We start from the raw sequence: 18292 nt of genomic DNA on the forward strand, positions 1-18292 counted from the left end.
TTCAACCACTTTGTTTATTACCACATTACTATATAATATGCCCTTCCCTCAATGAATGTTGACTCTTTGTGGTCTATGATTTTAATATATAGAGTATGTACAAAAGATTTTTTTATCCATATACATACCAAGTCATCCAAACTTCATATATCTTCACATGGTGGAATAGGATACGTACAAAAGATTTTTCCCATATCCAAAAAAAAAAAAACACATCAGTTCTTCCACTTGTGATAGAATATTTCTCTTCTTCATAGTTTCTTGATATTTTAATTAAATAGTAAAAAATACACAATTACAAGTTAACTCCCAACACTCTTATCCAATTCATTATATCGTAACTAAACAAAGTTAGTTGAAATAGAGTGATTTCGTCGTACGGAGATTATTCTATTTGGAAAATTGTCAATTTTTCTAATATTAGATTAAAGTGATTTGATTTGGAATTGATGAATGATGTTAAAATCTTTAGCATAGCATGAAAATTAAACTCATTTTTCAAGTAAAGTTATCTTAGAATTTAGAAGACAGGAATTGAAGAAGATAAGAATGGAATAGTGATGATAGAGCATCAATGGAGTGACATGCTTCACTCTCTTGGCTTGGTGACTTGGCATCTATGTGCATGCTGCATTTGATGAAGGCTTTCTTATATTAGTTATGAGTTATGAATTTGTTAAGGAGGGATTCCAATGTGCTTTCTGCACTTTTCCAGTTACACTCATTCTTCATCTTCTTCTATATTATGTTTGAGACAAACATAGACAATGTTGTAGTACAAAACAGCATCCTAATATTTGAAAAAATAACGGGTAATTGTCATAATAACTGTATAAATCTATTTGAAAACAGCATCCATATCAATAAAATTGTTCTATCTGAATACTAGTTTATTTTTTCTGAATCTGAAATCTATAACTTATAATCTTGTAATTTGTTTTTCCTTTCATCTTCACACACTTTTGTCTAAAAGTTTATTTTTGTTGTATCTAAACAAAATTATTTATTTCAGAATTATTTTTTCAACATACTTATTCAAATAAAGATTGCTTCTGTTTATATGTAATTGATTGTAATAATAATCAATTATGCATAAAATTTATTAAATAATTTTATAACTGATTACAAAAATAATCGATTATTTGTGAATATATAATAGAAAGTTTGTGACTCAATTTATATTTTTCTTCACCGAAGTTTAATTACTAGATAATAACTAATTCAAAATCTTGATTAAAATGTTATAAAAAGTTGAACTTCAAGTCTAAAAAATATTCTTGTCGATCAATACTTGAATTCGTATAATATGCAACAAAGAATATATAAAAAAAATCTATAACCACATAAGCAGAATAAAAAGTTTGTAAAGCCTATGATATATACTCATTCCATCTATTGGTTTCATACTATTTCTTCATCTCCTAACCCATGGAAATCTTTAAAAATTTATTAGTTTCGATTAGTAATTTAACCAGAAAGGATAGGACAAAGAATTGAGGTATGGTAAAAAATCCAAAAATTACAGGGCGCAGTTACATGAACATTTTACTTCCACCCCTTAAAGTATGATCATGCAAATATGGTCCATCCATCACTTTAGTATAATATTGACACGTTGAACTCATTATGAGCCTGAAAAGTAAGTAAATAAGTAAATCAACGTTAGAGGTGAATGGAAACAAAATGCCATAATTAAATTTATTAAACAAAAAGCCACGATTTAGAATCATGGTTGACAAGAAATTCAACTTTGTAAACTAAGTTTTATATCCAGTTTAATTTAGCAGCGTTAATCCTGAATAACTAGTATAGGTTGCAGACTCCACACAATATAATATATTTGTGACGAAATCTAACCTTTTGTCTAGATGAATTAGCAACAATAAAACTTTGAAAAAAATAATAGTGCAAGAGAACTGATAAATTTAAGATAATAGACTTAGAGCATCTTTAGTATAGATGTTCAACAAAAATCCAAAACAAATTATATATTATTTACAAATCTTACATTAGTAGAGAGATAACTTTTTCACATAGGAGAATGAGTTCTTTTACAAAAAAAATTTAAAACCTCTAAAATATTTTTAAAAAAATCATAGAAGGATAATTGGTGTTACTTAAGAATATAAAATGAGATTTACAATTAGAACAAAAACTGAATTAGATTTTAAGGAGTTTGATATCCTTCTAGACGTAGAAGAACCTACCAAAAGAGTGCTACAAAATCTCAAAAAATAAGATTTTCCAAAATGTAGGACAACTTTTATATGTGTTAGAATATTTATTCTATTTATCATCATTATATTGTGTTTAGGATTATCCTATTTATCATGATTATATTGTGTCAAGAGTTACCCTATTTATCATGATTATATTATATCTAAGGTTACTCTATTTATCATGTACTTTGTATCACAACTTTCTTATATATAGGATGAGAGTGAGAGAGATTTTTTAAGCCCTCAAGAATTATTTTACATGTACTTTGTATCACAACTTTCTTATATATAGGATCAGAGTGAAAATGATGTTTTAAGCCCTCAAGAATTATTTTACAATTTCAATCTCAAGTCAACCAAAGATGGATTACCTAACATGAATTTCTTTCCCGGTTCTCATATTACAATATAAGATTGAAGAGAAGGACAGGGAAGTCCAAAGGCTAAAGAACGAGCTTCAACAGAAAAACTTGGAGGATGGAAGATTAGATGCAGAACTTAACAAAAATGACAACAATGAGGTCGCAAGAAGTAATATTGCAAGAGTTTAAGTAAATATCTAATAGTGAGTGGATTGCCTTTAATGGAATGATATTTAAGTGTGTCTAAGTTTTGGCGTGACACTATATATATATGCTTGATTTCCAAAAAATGAATTTTTACTCTAGGTTTAGGTTCGGTGGCTATTTGGAGCATCGTATTGGAGCATCCGTAGTAAGCTGATAGCAAAAGTGCAAAAACACATATTGACAAATGAATCTGGATCTTGATCACTTCCTCGAGTGACTACCATCACTGGTGGTCGCTGCCTCATTCTCCTCCACACAACTCGCCACGCACGACTTCTCTCCTATCACAACGACTTCTCTCCTATCACTCTCGGCGCGTGTTTGTCAAGAGCCACCTTTTCGGTGTTGGAATCACACGTGACACTGTTGTTTGTATTGTTGGAGCCTCCTAAATGTGTTTTGGTCCTTATTTCTTAGTTTCAGTAATTGTATCTTAGACCTAGAATTTTCTCTTTTCATTGTTTTGGAACCCTAAGTCAATCTGATATCCTTTGTTTTATCATCTTCTGACTCGCCGAATTTAAGTCATTATATGTCCTTGGTTCCTGATTTCGAAGTCATTTGGTTGGTATTTTAAGTTTTCTCTCTTAAAACCCTAAACTCAAAAAATCCTCAATTTTTTATTTCTTATGGCATGCCTGCTTCTTCATCACCCTTCTCACCCCATTTGCACTATTTAAGTGTCACCAACAAAAGTCATCCATCAACGCACCACATAATCCTAGTAGCATTTTGGTTTCTTCTTCTCCTTTCTTGTACGCCATGGTTATGGAATTGAAGAGTCATAGATTTCTTGGTGAATGGAAGTGAAGATAGGATAAGAGAAGGAAAAAATATTTAAAAAAAAAAAGAAAAACTTTGTTTCAACATTGTATCTCTGTTTCAACATTGTTCCTTAACCTCCTTTCATAATGTGTGTTTAGCTTTCATACGGTAGGAGTTGTGATGTTCCTGATGGCTCGTGTCATTTATTTACCAGTCTCCAATGAGAGTCGGTGCTATCAGCTAGTTAACACCAAAGAATTTCAACACCAAAGAATTTCAACACCAAAGTCACGGGTTGAAGGTTACTATGGCATGAGGGGAGTCTGGCAAGATTCAGAATCTTAGTCAAACAATTTCACCAACCCTTGTCATATTTGTTTTTGGATGCTTTGATGAATAAAGGAGATCAGTACGACCTTCCACCTTCACAGTTTGTCATCCGCGCATAGTCATTTCTGTCATTCGCGTGAAAGGGAGTATGTTTCAACCACTACAGACCCCATCAGTCAATGATAGCAATTTAGTCCCTGTAGTATGTTTCAGCCACTGCAGGCCCCATTAGTTAGTGATAGCAATCCCTGCAGTTTGTCTTCTTTAGCTACTACAGGCCCCATCCTTACTTGATGACAGTTTAGTCCATACGTTGCAGTGACTAATGGAGCCTATAGTGGCTGAAAGCAGAAGTCATGTTTTTATGCAGAAGTCATAACTTAGGTTCATCAAATGCAGAAGTCAGGTTTTTATGCAGAAAAACTAGGATTTTATCTATTCTTAGTGAGTGATTCTCCTATGTTCTTGAGTGATTCAAGAACTCATGACTATATCAAAGGACTTTCCATCCTTTGTGTGTTGCCTCCTGTGCAAAGAGTAATTATTTCCTTTCGTTTATCTTTGTCACTTCGTTGTTCTTTATTCTCACGATTTATAGAATTTTCATTTTTGTCCAATTTATCTCGTAGTCATAACTTGCATTTTACTTGTCCAACTAAAGTGTTTCTTGAGCCAAAATTGAACTTAAGAACGTGAGTTTTCACCTCATTTTGAAAACACCCCAATTGGACTTATGTGGCTCGAGATATTGATATTTTGAAAACTTTGTTCCGCATTTTTACTAAGTTTAGAAATTTCCTTCAAGGTTCTAACTCTAAAGATCTTCAATCAGTCCTTTTTTTTGTAAATGTGGTTCACATCACACATGGTGTGATTGAAGGTCAGCTTCAAACGTTTGCGTGTCATGCAAAAGAACGTTGAAGATGCTTGGAAATAAAAAAAGGCAGTAGAAGGAGGTGCAAGAAAGCAGAAGAAAAAAACATACAGAAGGAAGAGAAACAGAGAGCGTAAAACAAGCTTTGTGAATGCGTGCAACTCTTAATAAATAGAGTTGCAGAGATGAAACAGAAAGGAAGAAATCAGAAATGGTTAAAAGGATATTTACAATACATAGTCTCACTTAACACTAATGTAAAATTGGTGAAATAAACACTGATGTCTAATCACGGATGTAATACTTATATAAGTAAACTTTAAGAAAGAAAGAAAGAGAAGATAAATACCTGAAGTAATGCCTATTTAAGTTCCGTATGGTTTGAGACGCATCCATTTCGTACATGACCACTTATTACCCTTAATCACTGGACAACCACCTGAAAATTATTGCAGAGACAGCATTGTTATTTCTCCAAATTTGGAAATAACTATAAACAATAATAACGGGCATGGTATCAATAACAAGAGAGCAACTAACCATGCAAACTCAATGGATCTAAGGTTGCATCAGGCTTCATGCTCCAGAAAAGTAAAGCACTACCCATCTTTGGTTTAATTGAAAGTCCTTTTTTTGCACATTCAGAAAGCTCATTCCACCAAGGCACAGAACTAACATTTCCCTTCGCATTTGGGAACACTGTCTCACCCCCTTCTTCAACATCTGAACTGCATCATTAGAATACAGAAATTTCACAACATGGGCATCTGTCTTTATATCCAACACAAATTGAGGTTAGCAAATACGAGGCAACTGAAATTACGTACAGGTACATCAGCATTGTCGCTATCCGCTGTCCCCCGTTCTTAGTGTTAACCTCGTCCATAAAGTAGTCCAAATGAGGCTCGTACTTTTGTCCAACTTCATAATGAAGAACTTGAAGTCCTTCACCATGCTCTGCATATTGTGAGGCAGATAATATAGTTCTTTTAAGTATATCACGAAAAATGGAATACCGCATTTTCAAAAAATTCCAGGGTACGATATATAAAAATAATTTATTTTTATATAATTATGATGGAATTATATAAGTGATAAAAGCATAGACAATTTATAACGTAAAATGAAACCAACATGACAAAAAAAATCTTATAATAAAAAGCTATATAATATTTAAACTTTAACACTATATATTATATATTACATGACCTAGACATGACTTTGATTTTCAATCTCATCATTTCGCTCTCCATCATATGTGAAAAAAATTCCTGCGAATGTGTTTCGTTAAGAGAAAGGCTAGCAACTACGAGGACTCTACTTCCTTCAAGTGGATCTCATTCATCTTTAGCAATATCCCACATTTTTCTTTCACCCTCTTTATAACTATTTCTCTTTTTCCAGAAGAGACTGAAATTTGTAAAACAAACAAAATCGTTATCTTTTTTAAGATTAAGTCTATTTATTTTTATGGAAAATGACTATGTGCTCTATTCCTCTCAAAGCAAGAAGACGATGATGTCTATGAAAAGAGTTTCAATGAAATTGATTGAAGTCCAGAAACGCAACACCATGTACGACCCACCCTTACCTTTATTTCAGGTTCCATCCATCCATTAGTAAATCAAATTAGACGAAGTTTTCTCCTCTTGAAATTTTTTAATTATTAGATTTGGGTACAGTACTACATACCCAAAATGTACTCATGCATACCTAAATTCAGTATCAAATTTAGATACCCGTATGAATATGGAGTATGTATCCATGAGTATCGAACTAATTGAATATGGATAGATACCCCTTATGAATACATCATGATTTTAGGAGTACCCCGTATTGAAGAGACTATCAAGAATCATCGGGAAGGAAAAACAATTAAAAATATTTCAATTATTGAGAATCTAAGTCTAAGTCTAAATTTGATTGATATTGTATTTTTTCGGTCAACATCTTCTTCCTCGATAGATCCAACAATTTTCTTTTGTTTGTGTTAATGGAAATCAGTTTTAAAATATCTAGTTTTAAAATATCTATTATCAATAATTCTTCATACATAGTATGAGGGAGCATATGATAAATCCAAAAAAAACTTCATGATATTATTTTACTTAGACTCACCACGAGTCTCTTCCACATTGTTTAATTCCTTCAGACAAAAGCATTTCTAACTAGGAGTACAATAATCCTTACTTGTACCCATCTTTACTTGTCCCAATCCTTACTTGTACCATAAACGGTTACAAAAACAAATTTTCGGCTTTGATACTACACATGGATCTTTAGAGATGAGTATTTGCCAAAAGAGATCCAATACCAACGAGACTAAGTCAAACAACATAAGAAACTATAACATCGCTTTTAACCTAAAACGTTAAGGTAAGTGGTTTATAAGTCTTTTTTCTTATATGTTGCTAAACTTTCTTATTTTTACACAATGTGAGACTTAGAGTCACATTTGGATTCTTAACATTATCTAGTCTGAAACACAAGATTTTCAAGTCTTTGAAATATTAAAAATTTTATATAAACTAAATATGGTTAAATTATAATATCTAAGTAGAGACAATCGTCATCTTGTAAGTCAATTTTATAAAGATAAATTATGCTTAATTTCACTTTCTAATACAGTAATATAGCCTATCATAAGAAGCACCTATCATGCCACCTCCTGTTGAAACACATTTTTTAGTAATTTGCTTTATGAAAATGAAAGATTAATTGCATGACTATGTAAAATTCTAGATCATGTCACTTTCATTCAAATTTGATTTCAAGACACTTTGTGCACATGATTTAGTTCCCTTTTGATAAACAAAAAAAAAGGTCTAGAAGTGCACAAAGTATAGCTAGCATAATAAAGAGGGCAATGATAACTTCAACTACTCAGAAATCAGTCTCATCATGCAGGCGTGATAAAAATATTCATTAAACACATAGTACACCAACTAAAGAGACAGATTGATTAGACATTTAAGCTATTAAAAATGTTTTACATACCAACGAGAAAATATATAAGAGATGAATATTTGATAGGTTTCAAAATATGAAGAAGCATTTAAGAAACTCGTATGTTACCACGACATCAAAACATTAAAGGGTTTGACTATGACGAAAACTACCTTAAATATAAAACTCTCTTGACGATGTCGCAGATAGAATAAAAAAATTCTGTATATGAATCAATATGTAAATTATCGTGTTAACTTCTGGCACTCACGATATGTGAGACGACCAGAGAACATAGTTTTATCAACAAGTAAAACTGATAAAAAAAACTGGGAAAAGGCAGAAGTAACATACCTACGGGTATAAAAGTAAAATCAGCAATTCTTTTCTCAATATCCCTCACAATATGATCACGTCCTCTGGTCAGAAAAGCACCGGAACTAGTCCGTACTCTAAATGCAAAAGGAATAAGAAAAGATAAGATTTTTCATAAAAAGAGACAAAGTTAAACTAAACAAGCAAAAGATAATTATTTTCAATACTGAAATCGAAGGACACTTGACAGGAAAATGTAAGGGGGAAATCCAACCTGCTGTCCATACTCTTTCCAGTTTTGCTATCAACAACTGATGACTTTTGCATGTCTGGCTTCGCTATATTAATTAGATAATCGCATTCCTCCTTGGTCTGTTAAGATGAATCAGCCAAATTTCACTATTTCTAAAGCTAAGACACTGAAATATTTAATAGTACTGTTGAGCCCCTATCTTAAACAATGGTTAAACACAACATAACCATATCATGCTAAAGTGGTATTCAATATTGAAAATAACACCTCATTTCAATAAATTAGAGAAGGGAACCTAAGTAGTTCGCTTCTCTAGTAATTCCGAAACCATGGTCATAATTAAGGAAAAAGCCTCACCATTGATGATTACGGGCATGCAAGTTGAGAATGGATAAACATAATATTTTGAATGAAAATTACGTGATGCTTGTATGGTGTAGGAAAAATTAGTAAATGCTCAAAGAGAACAACACTATCCATCAGTACTTTACTTCATGATTTGCGGTTGCTCCTCCAATACTAAAAAGGTGGGTTGAGAAAGATTTCAAACTCCCCTATTAAGCATAATTGAGTAAAAGCCAAAACCTTCCATTCCATTCAATCTGTCATGTCAGTCCATTTAAACTCCCCTTCTCACTCCCCACCTCACCATTTTCTAGCTACTCAATAAACTAAGCCATGTTTAACAAGTCTAACACGCACAAACCCAGTTACAAGCACAAGATTACTAACAAAAGCAAATTTTAAAGTGAGCCTAGGTAGTCCAATTTTCCAGTTTTTCCTATAGGCACATCCAATCAAAGCTCTATATAGCATTAAAATAACTTCAACACAGACACCTCTGCATCTCCAGAACAAAACTTGGCTCAGAGGGGGAAAGAAAATGAAAAGAAAAATAAAAAAATAAGGTTCTTACTCAGAAGAGGACACATTGAAAAGCACAAAGATAATAGAAGCACGCAAAATGTCACATCTCAATAACAAATGCTAGTAGCATTTACGTAAACACTAACCAGAAAATTATGATAGAGAAAAGCTCTGGGCTCCCAGGATATTATTTCAACCCACCGCTCTCCCTGGTTGTCGTCTTCTTCGCTCCTGCAGAAAGAGAGAGATGAGAGAAAGAAGAGAAGAAGGAAAAGCAGGGAACAGAGAAGAGACATACACGTAAGAGGTGCGAGAGATGGAGCTGAGATCATTGGGTTTGGAGAGAGCAGTGGAGGAGTTAGCATTGGAAACGGAGAGAATGCGGAGAGTGAGGAGAATGAGAACGAGGAAGCAGCAGGTGATGAGCAACGTGAGCGTCAGCGTCCACGATGGCCTCGACGATTTCCGAATCCGAGGTTGTCTGGTTTTCATCATTACGAAGATCCTAAACGAGTTAGGTGATGGAAGAGGAGATCGGAATTTGATTTGGAGGAAGAGGAGAAAGTTTATTGGTTCAGTGTTTGGGCTATGTAATGTAGGACTCTGTCTTCTGTTCTGTTCTCTTATGTTCTGTGGGCTGTGCTTCCATTTGCGCGCCCGGTTTTCCTCCTTCCATTATATATTATAATTAAGAAAAATGATACTTTATAAACATTCAGCGGTTTGTTTATACACAAATCTAATTGTCTAATTACACAAGGCAAAATATTTTAAAATTATATTTATAGGACAGGACTTCAAATAAAGAAGGGTGTAGGGTTAGTTTTGAACCATTTCAAAAGATAATAGGTTATAATAATGTTATAACTCATTATTAATAAAAAAAAATATAAACTAAGATATATTTGATTATGATAATTAATAAAAACTTAAATCATAATCAAGTATATCTTTATTTATTTATTTTTCTATTGATAATCAATTAAATCCTATTATAATAGATTACAATATTCTATAATCCAAATTACACGAGTAATCAATTATAATATATGTAATCGATTATAGTGAATTCGTATATCTCTTTAACTATTTCAGGTATTACATAATCTATTACAACTTTTTATAATAGATTATAAATGCAAAAAAGAAAGTGTGAAACAATATGATTTCACTTTTTTAAATTGTTCAGAACTAGTGCATCTGGATAACTTTTTTATTTGAAGTGGTGTGTAGCTGCACAACTTACATATAAATATAATTTTAATTTTTTTTTTCATCTTACGATAATAAACAATTAGATTTGCTTGCTTATAAACGAAAAAAATAAACCACATTCTGGGCTTCCTATACCCTCCAAAAATAAACTACATAACTTTGGCCCGCATAACTTGCAACCTACATGGGAAAGGAACTCTCTTCCTAACCCGTATTCTCCTAAACTAAACCTTAATTTTGTATGGGTAATGAAACTAATACTTGTTGAATTGATCAAAATGGTATTCCTTTATCTGTGAATTAGTTTTAAAATAGTTTAAAACATGAAAACTTGTATCATTTGACCAATTATCCATATTATAATTCTCTTAAACTTACAAAACTAAGTCCAAACTAGCAAGATTCAAGGATCAAACGCTCAAACCACAATTTTAACATATGATACATACTAACATATCAATCATCTAGTCAATACATCATATAATCATAAAATTAGAAATTTTAAAATATTTATAATTTAAAAACAATGTAATTAGTTTTCCTTATATGAGAGATACACCAATTTGCTCAAAAGAAACCCAAACCCCTTTCAAAGCTACAAGATGCTTTATCTACACATAGAAATAATATAAATGTGATCCAGATACAAACATAGGACACATAATTAGAATCATTAATCAACATATACTTATATAGATAATAAAAAGACATATGCAAGTGAAAGTAAACTCACGTGCAATAGATAATTAAATAAGATCAAGAGAACAAGTTAAAACATAACTTGCACGAATTGAAAAATTGATCGGTTCAAACTAAAAAACTCGTTGTAAGGAGCTTTTCTATGATTTCGAATATTCAATTAGACAAACAAAATAAATCTTATAAAAAAGTCAAAGAACTTTATAAAAATAATTTCTAGATATATAATATGTTTTAAAAAATCGTTTAAAACTAAACAATTTATATTAAAAAAATTTAATATTAAAATAATAGAGTCTGAGTATTTTTAAATCATTACAACTTTTATAATATCATATCACTATTTATATTTGTAAGGAACTATGTTAAAAATAAGTATAATTTTTTTAAAATTACCTCTTTAAATCGATAATTTACTTTTTTTTTAAAATAAAAAATTATTTATTTGTAATAAATAGACTAAACAAAAAAAAAAAGACGCAAGTAAACCTTTTAAAACAAATAGTGGAAAAAGACACAGCTAATATACTTAAAACTATTCTCTTTTTAGTACGTTATAGACGTATTATTTCTAATATCTTTTTTAATGCTTACCGCAACTTGAAAAAAAATATTAAAATAACACACACACACACATATATATATATATATATATATATATATATATATATATATATATATATATATATATATATATATATATATATATATATATATTGTTTTGGTAGATTTTGTGAGACCGAGACACAAACTCTTATGACGCTTGAATCATGTGCTCCACGTGCTCCTTCCGCTTAGACCGATTGGCTTTTACAGTCTGATCGCTTGTTTGACTTCCGTCTAGGCGGTTCAGTCACGTAAGTCTTGACCGATCGGTTGCCTTCATACTCCAGAGGGAAGGTACCTGCAAAAGATACTCTGACGCTCAAGTTAGGTGCAAATTTGAAGAGCCTCGACTCTTGATTGAATATTTAGTGAAGGATTATCACTATTGAATGTTTAAGTGTTATGAAGTGCGAGCATGAGTAGATTGTGAATGAAACGTACCTGACTTTTCGGCCTGTCAATGTATTTATAAGTGTTTCATAAATCAAATAAAAACAAACTTACCTGGAGATCCGGTTAGTTACCCATAAACGACTTTATCAATATCTTGAACCAAATATTTTGGATTTCGTTTATCAAATATCTTTAACCAGATATCTTTAATTATTTTATCATCCATTGGACTATTGGCCCAGTAACAACTTAAGCGCTGGCCCAATTACCATTTGAAGTAGCTTATTAGCATTGTAGGCCCAATTACGGCCCAAACCATTTGACTAGGTTGACCAATGGCGGATAGACCGATCGACCTTATTCAATAACCGCTCGGTCCATATTTCATACAATACATCATGCGCCCCAAGTCCGAGTGTAATCGTTCGACTTTAGCCTTGATTAACTATAGGACTTATGAGTTTGAGGGAGTCTGTGTTTGCTATACTGGAGAGCATGCCTTCAGTTGTTGTTCCCTGATAGATTGAACAGTAGACTATAGGAGATATAAGTTTGTTGAAGAGCTTCTGCTTGCTCTTATTGGTGGTTGAGGAGAGTTCTTTTTAGAACCTTTTCCCCATGTAGTTGCGCAACCAGTAGTGCATGTTTACCTGTACTAAGGAGGAAAAATAATCAAATGTGAAGTAAAAGAAAGTAGATGGTTATACCATGTAATCAAGACCGTTCGGCTGCGAATGGTCGATAATGATCGTCCCACTCGCTTCTACCATCCAGGGTTGTTGGGTGATTATGGTGTGAATGACCGTTCGGCTTTGACGTAGGAGTTCTTCGAAGAGAATGAGCTTTACCGTTCGGCTTTGCACTAGGAGTTCCTGCAGAACTTCCTAGTGAGAGGGTTTTACCTCTTTGCTTTGACTTTGACCTAGGAGTTCATCCTAGGAAACAGGCTTTTACAGCTCGACTTTGCACTAGGAGTTCTCGTAGAACTTCCTAGCGAGAGGGCTTTACCTCTTGGCTTTATGACTTTGACCTAGGAGTTCTTCCTAGGGAACGAGCTTTACATTCGGCTTGGACCAGGTGTTTTTCAGATAACGTCTCTAGGTTTTGTGTACGAGAGTGAGCGTTCACCTAGAACGTTCCCCACTGCTCGGTTTGGACTAGGTGTTTTTCAGATAACATCCTTGGGTTTTGCGTACGAGAGTGAGCGTTCACCTAGAACGTTCCCCACCGCTCGGTTTGGACCAGGTGTTTTTCACAAAACGCTCCTGGGTTTTGTTTACGAGAGTGACAGTTTGTTTAGAACTTTTATCACCGCTCGGTTGGACCAGGTGTTTTTCACATAACGCCCCTGGGTCTTGTTTACGAGAGTGACAATTTGTTTAGAACTTTTATGACTACTCGGTTTGGACCAGGTGTTTTTCACATAACGCCCCTGGGTTTTGTTTACGAGAGTGACAGTTCGTTTAGAACTTTTATCACCACTCGACTTTTGCCCTCCTCTTGGATGAGTGGTTTGCATGGTCCTGTCACATGTACTGTGAAGCCGGACGACTAAAAACCAATGAGGCCGAATGACCGAGCTGTTGCATGGTTGAAGACTTGATGCCAAATTTGGCTAAGTGGTGAGTGCATTAATAAATCTTGAACAATATTATAATATTGAATTAAGATATTTAAATTAAATAATAAAATGAATCTATACCAAAATAATTATCTATAAAGCCGTAGAAGGTTGTTGACGTTGATGGTGAAACTGCATATCCTTATCCAGTTCCTTGTGATTATAAGGATGCTCCCGACCCCATGATGGATATATTTCATACAATATATATATATATATATATATATATATATATATATATATATATTAATATTTTTTTACAGTCATTTTATATTTTAATATTAAAAACCGTTACAGAGTCTCTTGTTAAAATTAGTTGATAAAGCTGGTAATTAATACATTGATAAACTAGTTGCTAAGTAAGTAGATTTAATATTTAGTAAAACGCTGTGTATAATTATTTATTTAAATTTCTTTCTTTAGAAAAATTATGAAAATTGTATATTCAATTTATGTAATTGAATCTCAAACATTGAAAATCTAAAATTTTATATAACGTTTTTTCCCCTCCACTTATCATGCCGCATAATGTGTCATTTTCCTCCCTTTTTCTCTCCTCACCACATTTTCTTATTTTCATGTTCCTTCATTTGTCCTGCTTTCTTCCTTTCACTTTCCACTTTTGGTGAATATTTCTGTATAGTAAGATATTTGAGCCAATCGACTGGTAACCCAGGCGACCACTGAAGATAAATACATAAAACACACAAGGACGAGGTATCTTATGATCATCCCTGAACGATCGTCTACCGAACGATCGTTCAGGGATATCATTCGTATGTCATTGCCGTTCTTGGCATCCATCATCATTCAGCGATCGTTGTCTAACGATCGTCTGTCGCCTGCTCTTGGCATCAATCATCATTCAGCGATCGTTGTCTAACGATCGTCTGTTGCTTTGCTACTAAAGAACGTTCGGTCAATTTTAGTCAAAATTGACATATTAATCCTAAGAAACTAAAGAACAAGCGGTTAGAAATATCTTCCCATAATGTCACAAATCACGGAGTCAACTGACCTAGTATCAAGCACGACATAACGGTTGTGTTTTCCAGATGGACAGGTTCTCCAACCAACCGAATTTTTAGGTAAACGGTTTATTTTAACTGTTAGGTTAAATATGAAAAAGTAGAAGGAAAAAAGGGACGTTTTTCCTTGAGAGAGATTAAGAAAGGAATACTGATTTTCTTCTTCGTTTGAACTGAAAAGGGTTCTATCAATTCCTTTTTCTGACTTGAGCGTCAGAGTGCCTTTGCAGGTACCCAGCCCATTTTTCCCCAAAGAGTTCTACGTAGGAGGAAGGCGTGAAGATAATTGCACTACTAGAAGGAGCAGAGGTGACTCATCGTACCTATATCTCGATCTCAACTATTCTACTGAAACAATTTCTATTCTATTAGTCTAGTACTTTCTCTTTATGGGAACATCCTATACATGAAAACCGAAAATAAACTTTGTGTTGCATCTCAATTAAACTTTTTATAGTACATCCCTATCAATAAAAATATTCTTTTTTTAATGTCAATTTTAATTACATATTTTTTTAAAAAATCAGAAAATTATTTATATAAAGAGCTACATTTAATTTTAAAGATCTAATCATATCAATACCTTTATTGACTGTTGTAGGAAAACTTCCACTAGATATTCTTTATGTTACGTTTGTAATTATTCTTGTTGTGTTGATTTATGTTTTTACGCATCCCATATGCCACGTCATGTTAATTTTTGCAGCAATCTTTCATTATAGCATAGTTTTATTTTTGTAAAAAATCAAATCGATTAATTTAATGAGTTAGGAAATGTAGAAATGAAAGAGAAGAAATATAATATTGATCTATGAAAGCAATATGAGAAAAAATAGACTGAAAAGAAAAAAAGAAAAACTTACCAAACCGAAACAGAAGCATTTGTTTGTGCATAAATTGGTAGAAAAGAACCTTATCTGTGCTTTTAGTTTACGCGCCGCTGACATCAGCATTCTTCAATTTGGGAATTAGGGTATTTTGTGGTTTGCGTTGTCGTTCGTTCTATTTTTGTAGGGAGGAAGATGAGTCGCTTTTTAATCAAAACATATTGCTTTACCAACAAAATTTTCAACCAACATATCTATTAGTAATGTCAAAATTATATAAACTAATTTATTCATAGATAAAATTTTATCATCATTTCACTTGTGAACGTTTTTAGAGCTTCTATGTAATAATATTGCTTATTTAGTGGAATTCATTGATTCGCATCCATTTGGTACATGACCACTTATTACCCTTAATCACTGGACAACTGCCTGAAAATTAAGATGAAAATAGACAGATTTGTTAATTTATCTTTTTTTTTTAATTTTAAAAGCTTCTATGACCATAATAATAATAATAATAATAATAAGCATAAATAAGAGACTAACCATGAACACTTGATGGATCATAAGTTGCATCAGGCCTCATGTTCCAGAAAAGTAAAGCATTCCCCATCTTTGGCTTAATTGAAAGTCCTTTTTTCGCACAATAAGAAAGCTTATTAATATTCCACCAAGGCACTGACCTCGAATTTCCCTTTGCATCTGGGAAAACTGTCTCACCCCCTTCTTCAACATCTGAACTGTATCATTAATTAATACAAAAACTGGACAACATGAGCATTGTCTTTCATATACCTTGGCAAATTCAGATTAACAAAAACTAGGAACTCGATTCATTTACAGGTACATCAACATTGTTGCTATGCGATTTCCCCCATTTGCAGTGTACAATTCATCCCCAAAGAAGTCAGGATGAGCTACATACTCTTGTCCAACTTCGTAATGCAGAATTTGAAGTCCTTCACCGTTCTCTGCACAAGTGTAGTGTTTTTTTTTTTTCGATTATTCGATAAAAATCTATGTATAAGAGACAACTCGAAGATACCCATATTCTAAGAAATCTGCTTTGCAAAAGTGGTAAAGAGAGAAAGAACATACCAACAGGTATATGAGTAAAATCAGCAATTCTTTTCTCAATATTTCTCACAGTTTTATCGAGACCTCTATCCAAAAAAGTACCAAAGCTTGTCCTTGCGCTAAATGAAAAGGAACAAGTTAAAACACGGTTTAATCTTATTTTCAACATTGAATTCAAAGGATCGGAAAGTTTAAGGAGAAAAATTCCAAGACCTGCTAATAGTAGGTTTCCCACTTTTAAGAACCGAAGACTTCTGCATGTTTGGCTTGGCTATATTAATCAGATATTCACATTCCTCCTTCGTCTGGGAAGATTAAAATCGGCCAAAGATTTCAATATTTTAAAAAGTTGAAGACACTAAAATATCACTTCTATTATATTATTATGATTATTATCATAAAGACTAATTTTGCTTTCGTTATTAAAAGTATAATTACTGTTAGTATTATGGTTACAACTTCAAAATGAATTAAACGAAATAATTTAAACAAGATGTATAAATGATTTAGAGCATTAATTTAAGAAATTAAAACTGACCAGAAAATTATGATAGAGAAAAGCCCTAGGCTCCCATGATAATATTTCAACCCATTGCTCTCCCTGTTCATCTTCTCCTTCGCTTCTGCAGAAAAGTGAAAAAGAAAGAACGATAAGAGAAACAAGAGGAGGAAAGTAATGGAGTTGAATGAAGCATGTAAAACAGGAGAATGAATACATGTAGGAAGCGTTGCGAGCAATGGAATTGAGATGATTATGTTCGAATGGAGCAAAGGAAGTGTTGGTGTTGGGCATTCGAAGGTGGAGAGCGAGGAGAAGGAGAATCAGGAGAAACATGAACATCGTGAGCACTGATAGAAGAAACATCCACGACCACCTCGTCATCCATGATTTTTGAACCCGAGAGTGCCTCGCTTTCACCATTTGTGTTAATTTTTGGAATGGACGAGGAACCAATTCGTTTCAATAGAACAATGTTGCAGAAGAGGAGAAACACGCTTTTATTAATTTAATATCTAGCTCGGTATTAATTGTTACATTTGATACAGAAATTAATAATATATTATGTTTCAAAATATAATTTTTTACCACATTCTTTCATCAAATATACCGTTTAATGTTACTTAAGAGTGATTTACATTTTAGTTAAAAAAAGAAATATTTTTTATATATTTAAACCTTGCTCATAATACTGATCTACATACTATATGTAATAAATAAAGTATTGTAACGTTTACAAGCATTTACTAAAGGTGACGACTTAATAAATTATAACAAAAGGCATATATAATTAATTATATATAATAATAATAATAATAATAAAACGAAAGCGGTTTTCTATGAAATCATAATTTTTTTTTAGTAAAACTTTTAAAGGAAACAAATACAAATTTATTTTTGTTTCGGTTAGCAATTAAAATATAATTTGAATTTAAATATGTTAAATTATATGAAGGTAAGTATTTATTTGACAAATTTATTTTATCGGTATAGCTTTGATTAATATATTTATTAAATATTTATAAAATATTAGTTTTCTCTGTGGGTGAAAAAGAATAAGTTAATCCATTCTGGTTAGGAGTTCGAAAGGTCATCACCTTGCCCATTTAATAATATAATTTTGTTTTTTAAATTTTAATTAGTTAATTAATAGATTAAAAGAATTACCATCTTTAAAAGTTAAATT

The 18292-nt window shown here is 32.4% G+C and overlaps 2 protein-coding genes across 3 annotated transcripts; both read right to left on the reverse strand.

Moving 5' to 3' along the window:
• Positions 1-1307: 1307 nt before the first annotated feature.
• LOC108337033 (probable prolyl 4-hydroxylase 10) lies at positions 1308-16167 on the reverse strand. The gene is made up of 10 exons (XM_017573473.2): positions 16077-16167; positions 15564-15702; positions 9437-9807; positions 9285-9369; positions 8293-8390; positions 8058-8155; positions 5585-5714; positions 5298-5485; positions 5107-5196; positions 1308-1632 (listed from the first exon to the last, which is right to left on the reverse strand). The coding sequence occupies exons 2-9, from the start codon at positions 15651-15653 to the stop codon at positions 5123-5125; spliced, it is 1134 nt and encodes a 377-aa protein (XP_017428962.2). The 5' UTR covers positions 15654-15702; positions 16077-16167; the 3' UTR covers positions 1308-1632; positions 5107-5122.
• On the reverse strand, positions 15664-17608 carry LOC108339569 (probable prolyl 4-hydroxylase 10). Of its 2 annotated transcripts, none has more exons than XM_052871151.1 (7): positions 17324-17608; positions 17146-17230; positions 16821-16912; positions 16629-16726; positions 16372-16501; positions 16077-16270; positions 15664-15751 (listed from the first exon to the last, which is right to left on the reverse strand). In XM_052871151.1, exons 1-7 carry the CDS (start codon positions 17527-17529, stop codon positions 15735-15737), a joined length of 822 nt encoding a protein of 273 aa, XP_052727111.1. In that variant the 5' UTR covers positions 17530-17608; the 3' UTR covers positions 15664-15734. The 2 variants fall into 2 exon arrangements, with proteins under 2 accessions (XP_052727111.1, XP_017432207.1); XM_017576718.2 differs by lacking the exon at positions 15664-15751 and adding an exon at positions 15800-15959 and having other exon boundaries at positions 17324-17607.
• Between the last annotated feature and the right edge of the window lie 684 nt (positions 17609-18292).

The sequence above is a fragment of the Vigna angularis genome, chromosome 1 (genome assembly GCF_016808095.1).
Source record: "Vigna angularis cultivar LongXiaoDou No.4 chromosome 1, ASM1680809v1, whole genome shotgun sequence".
In the NCBI taxonomy this organism is placed as follows: domain Eukaryota; kingdom Viridiplantae; phylum Streptophyta; class Magnoliopsida; order Fabales; family Fabaceae; genus Vigna; species Vigna angularis.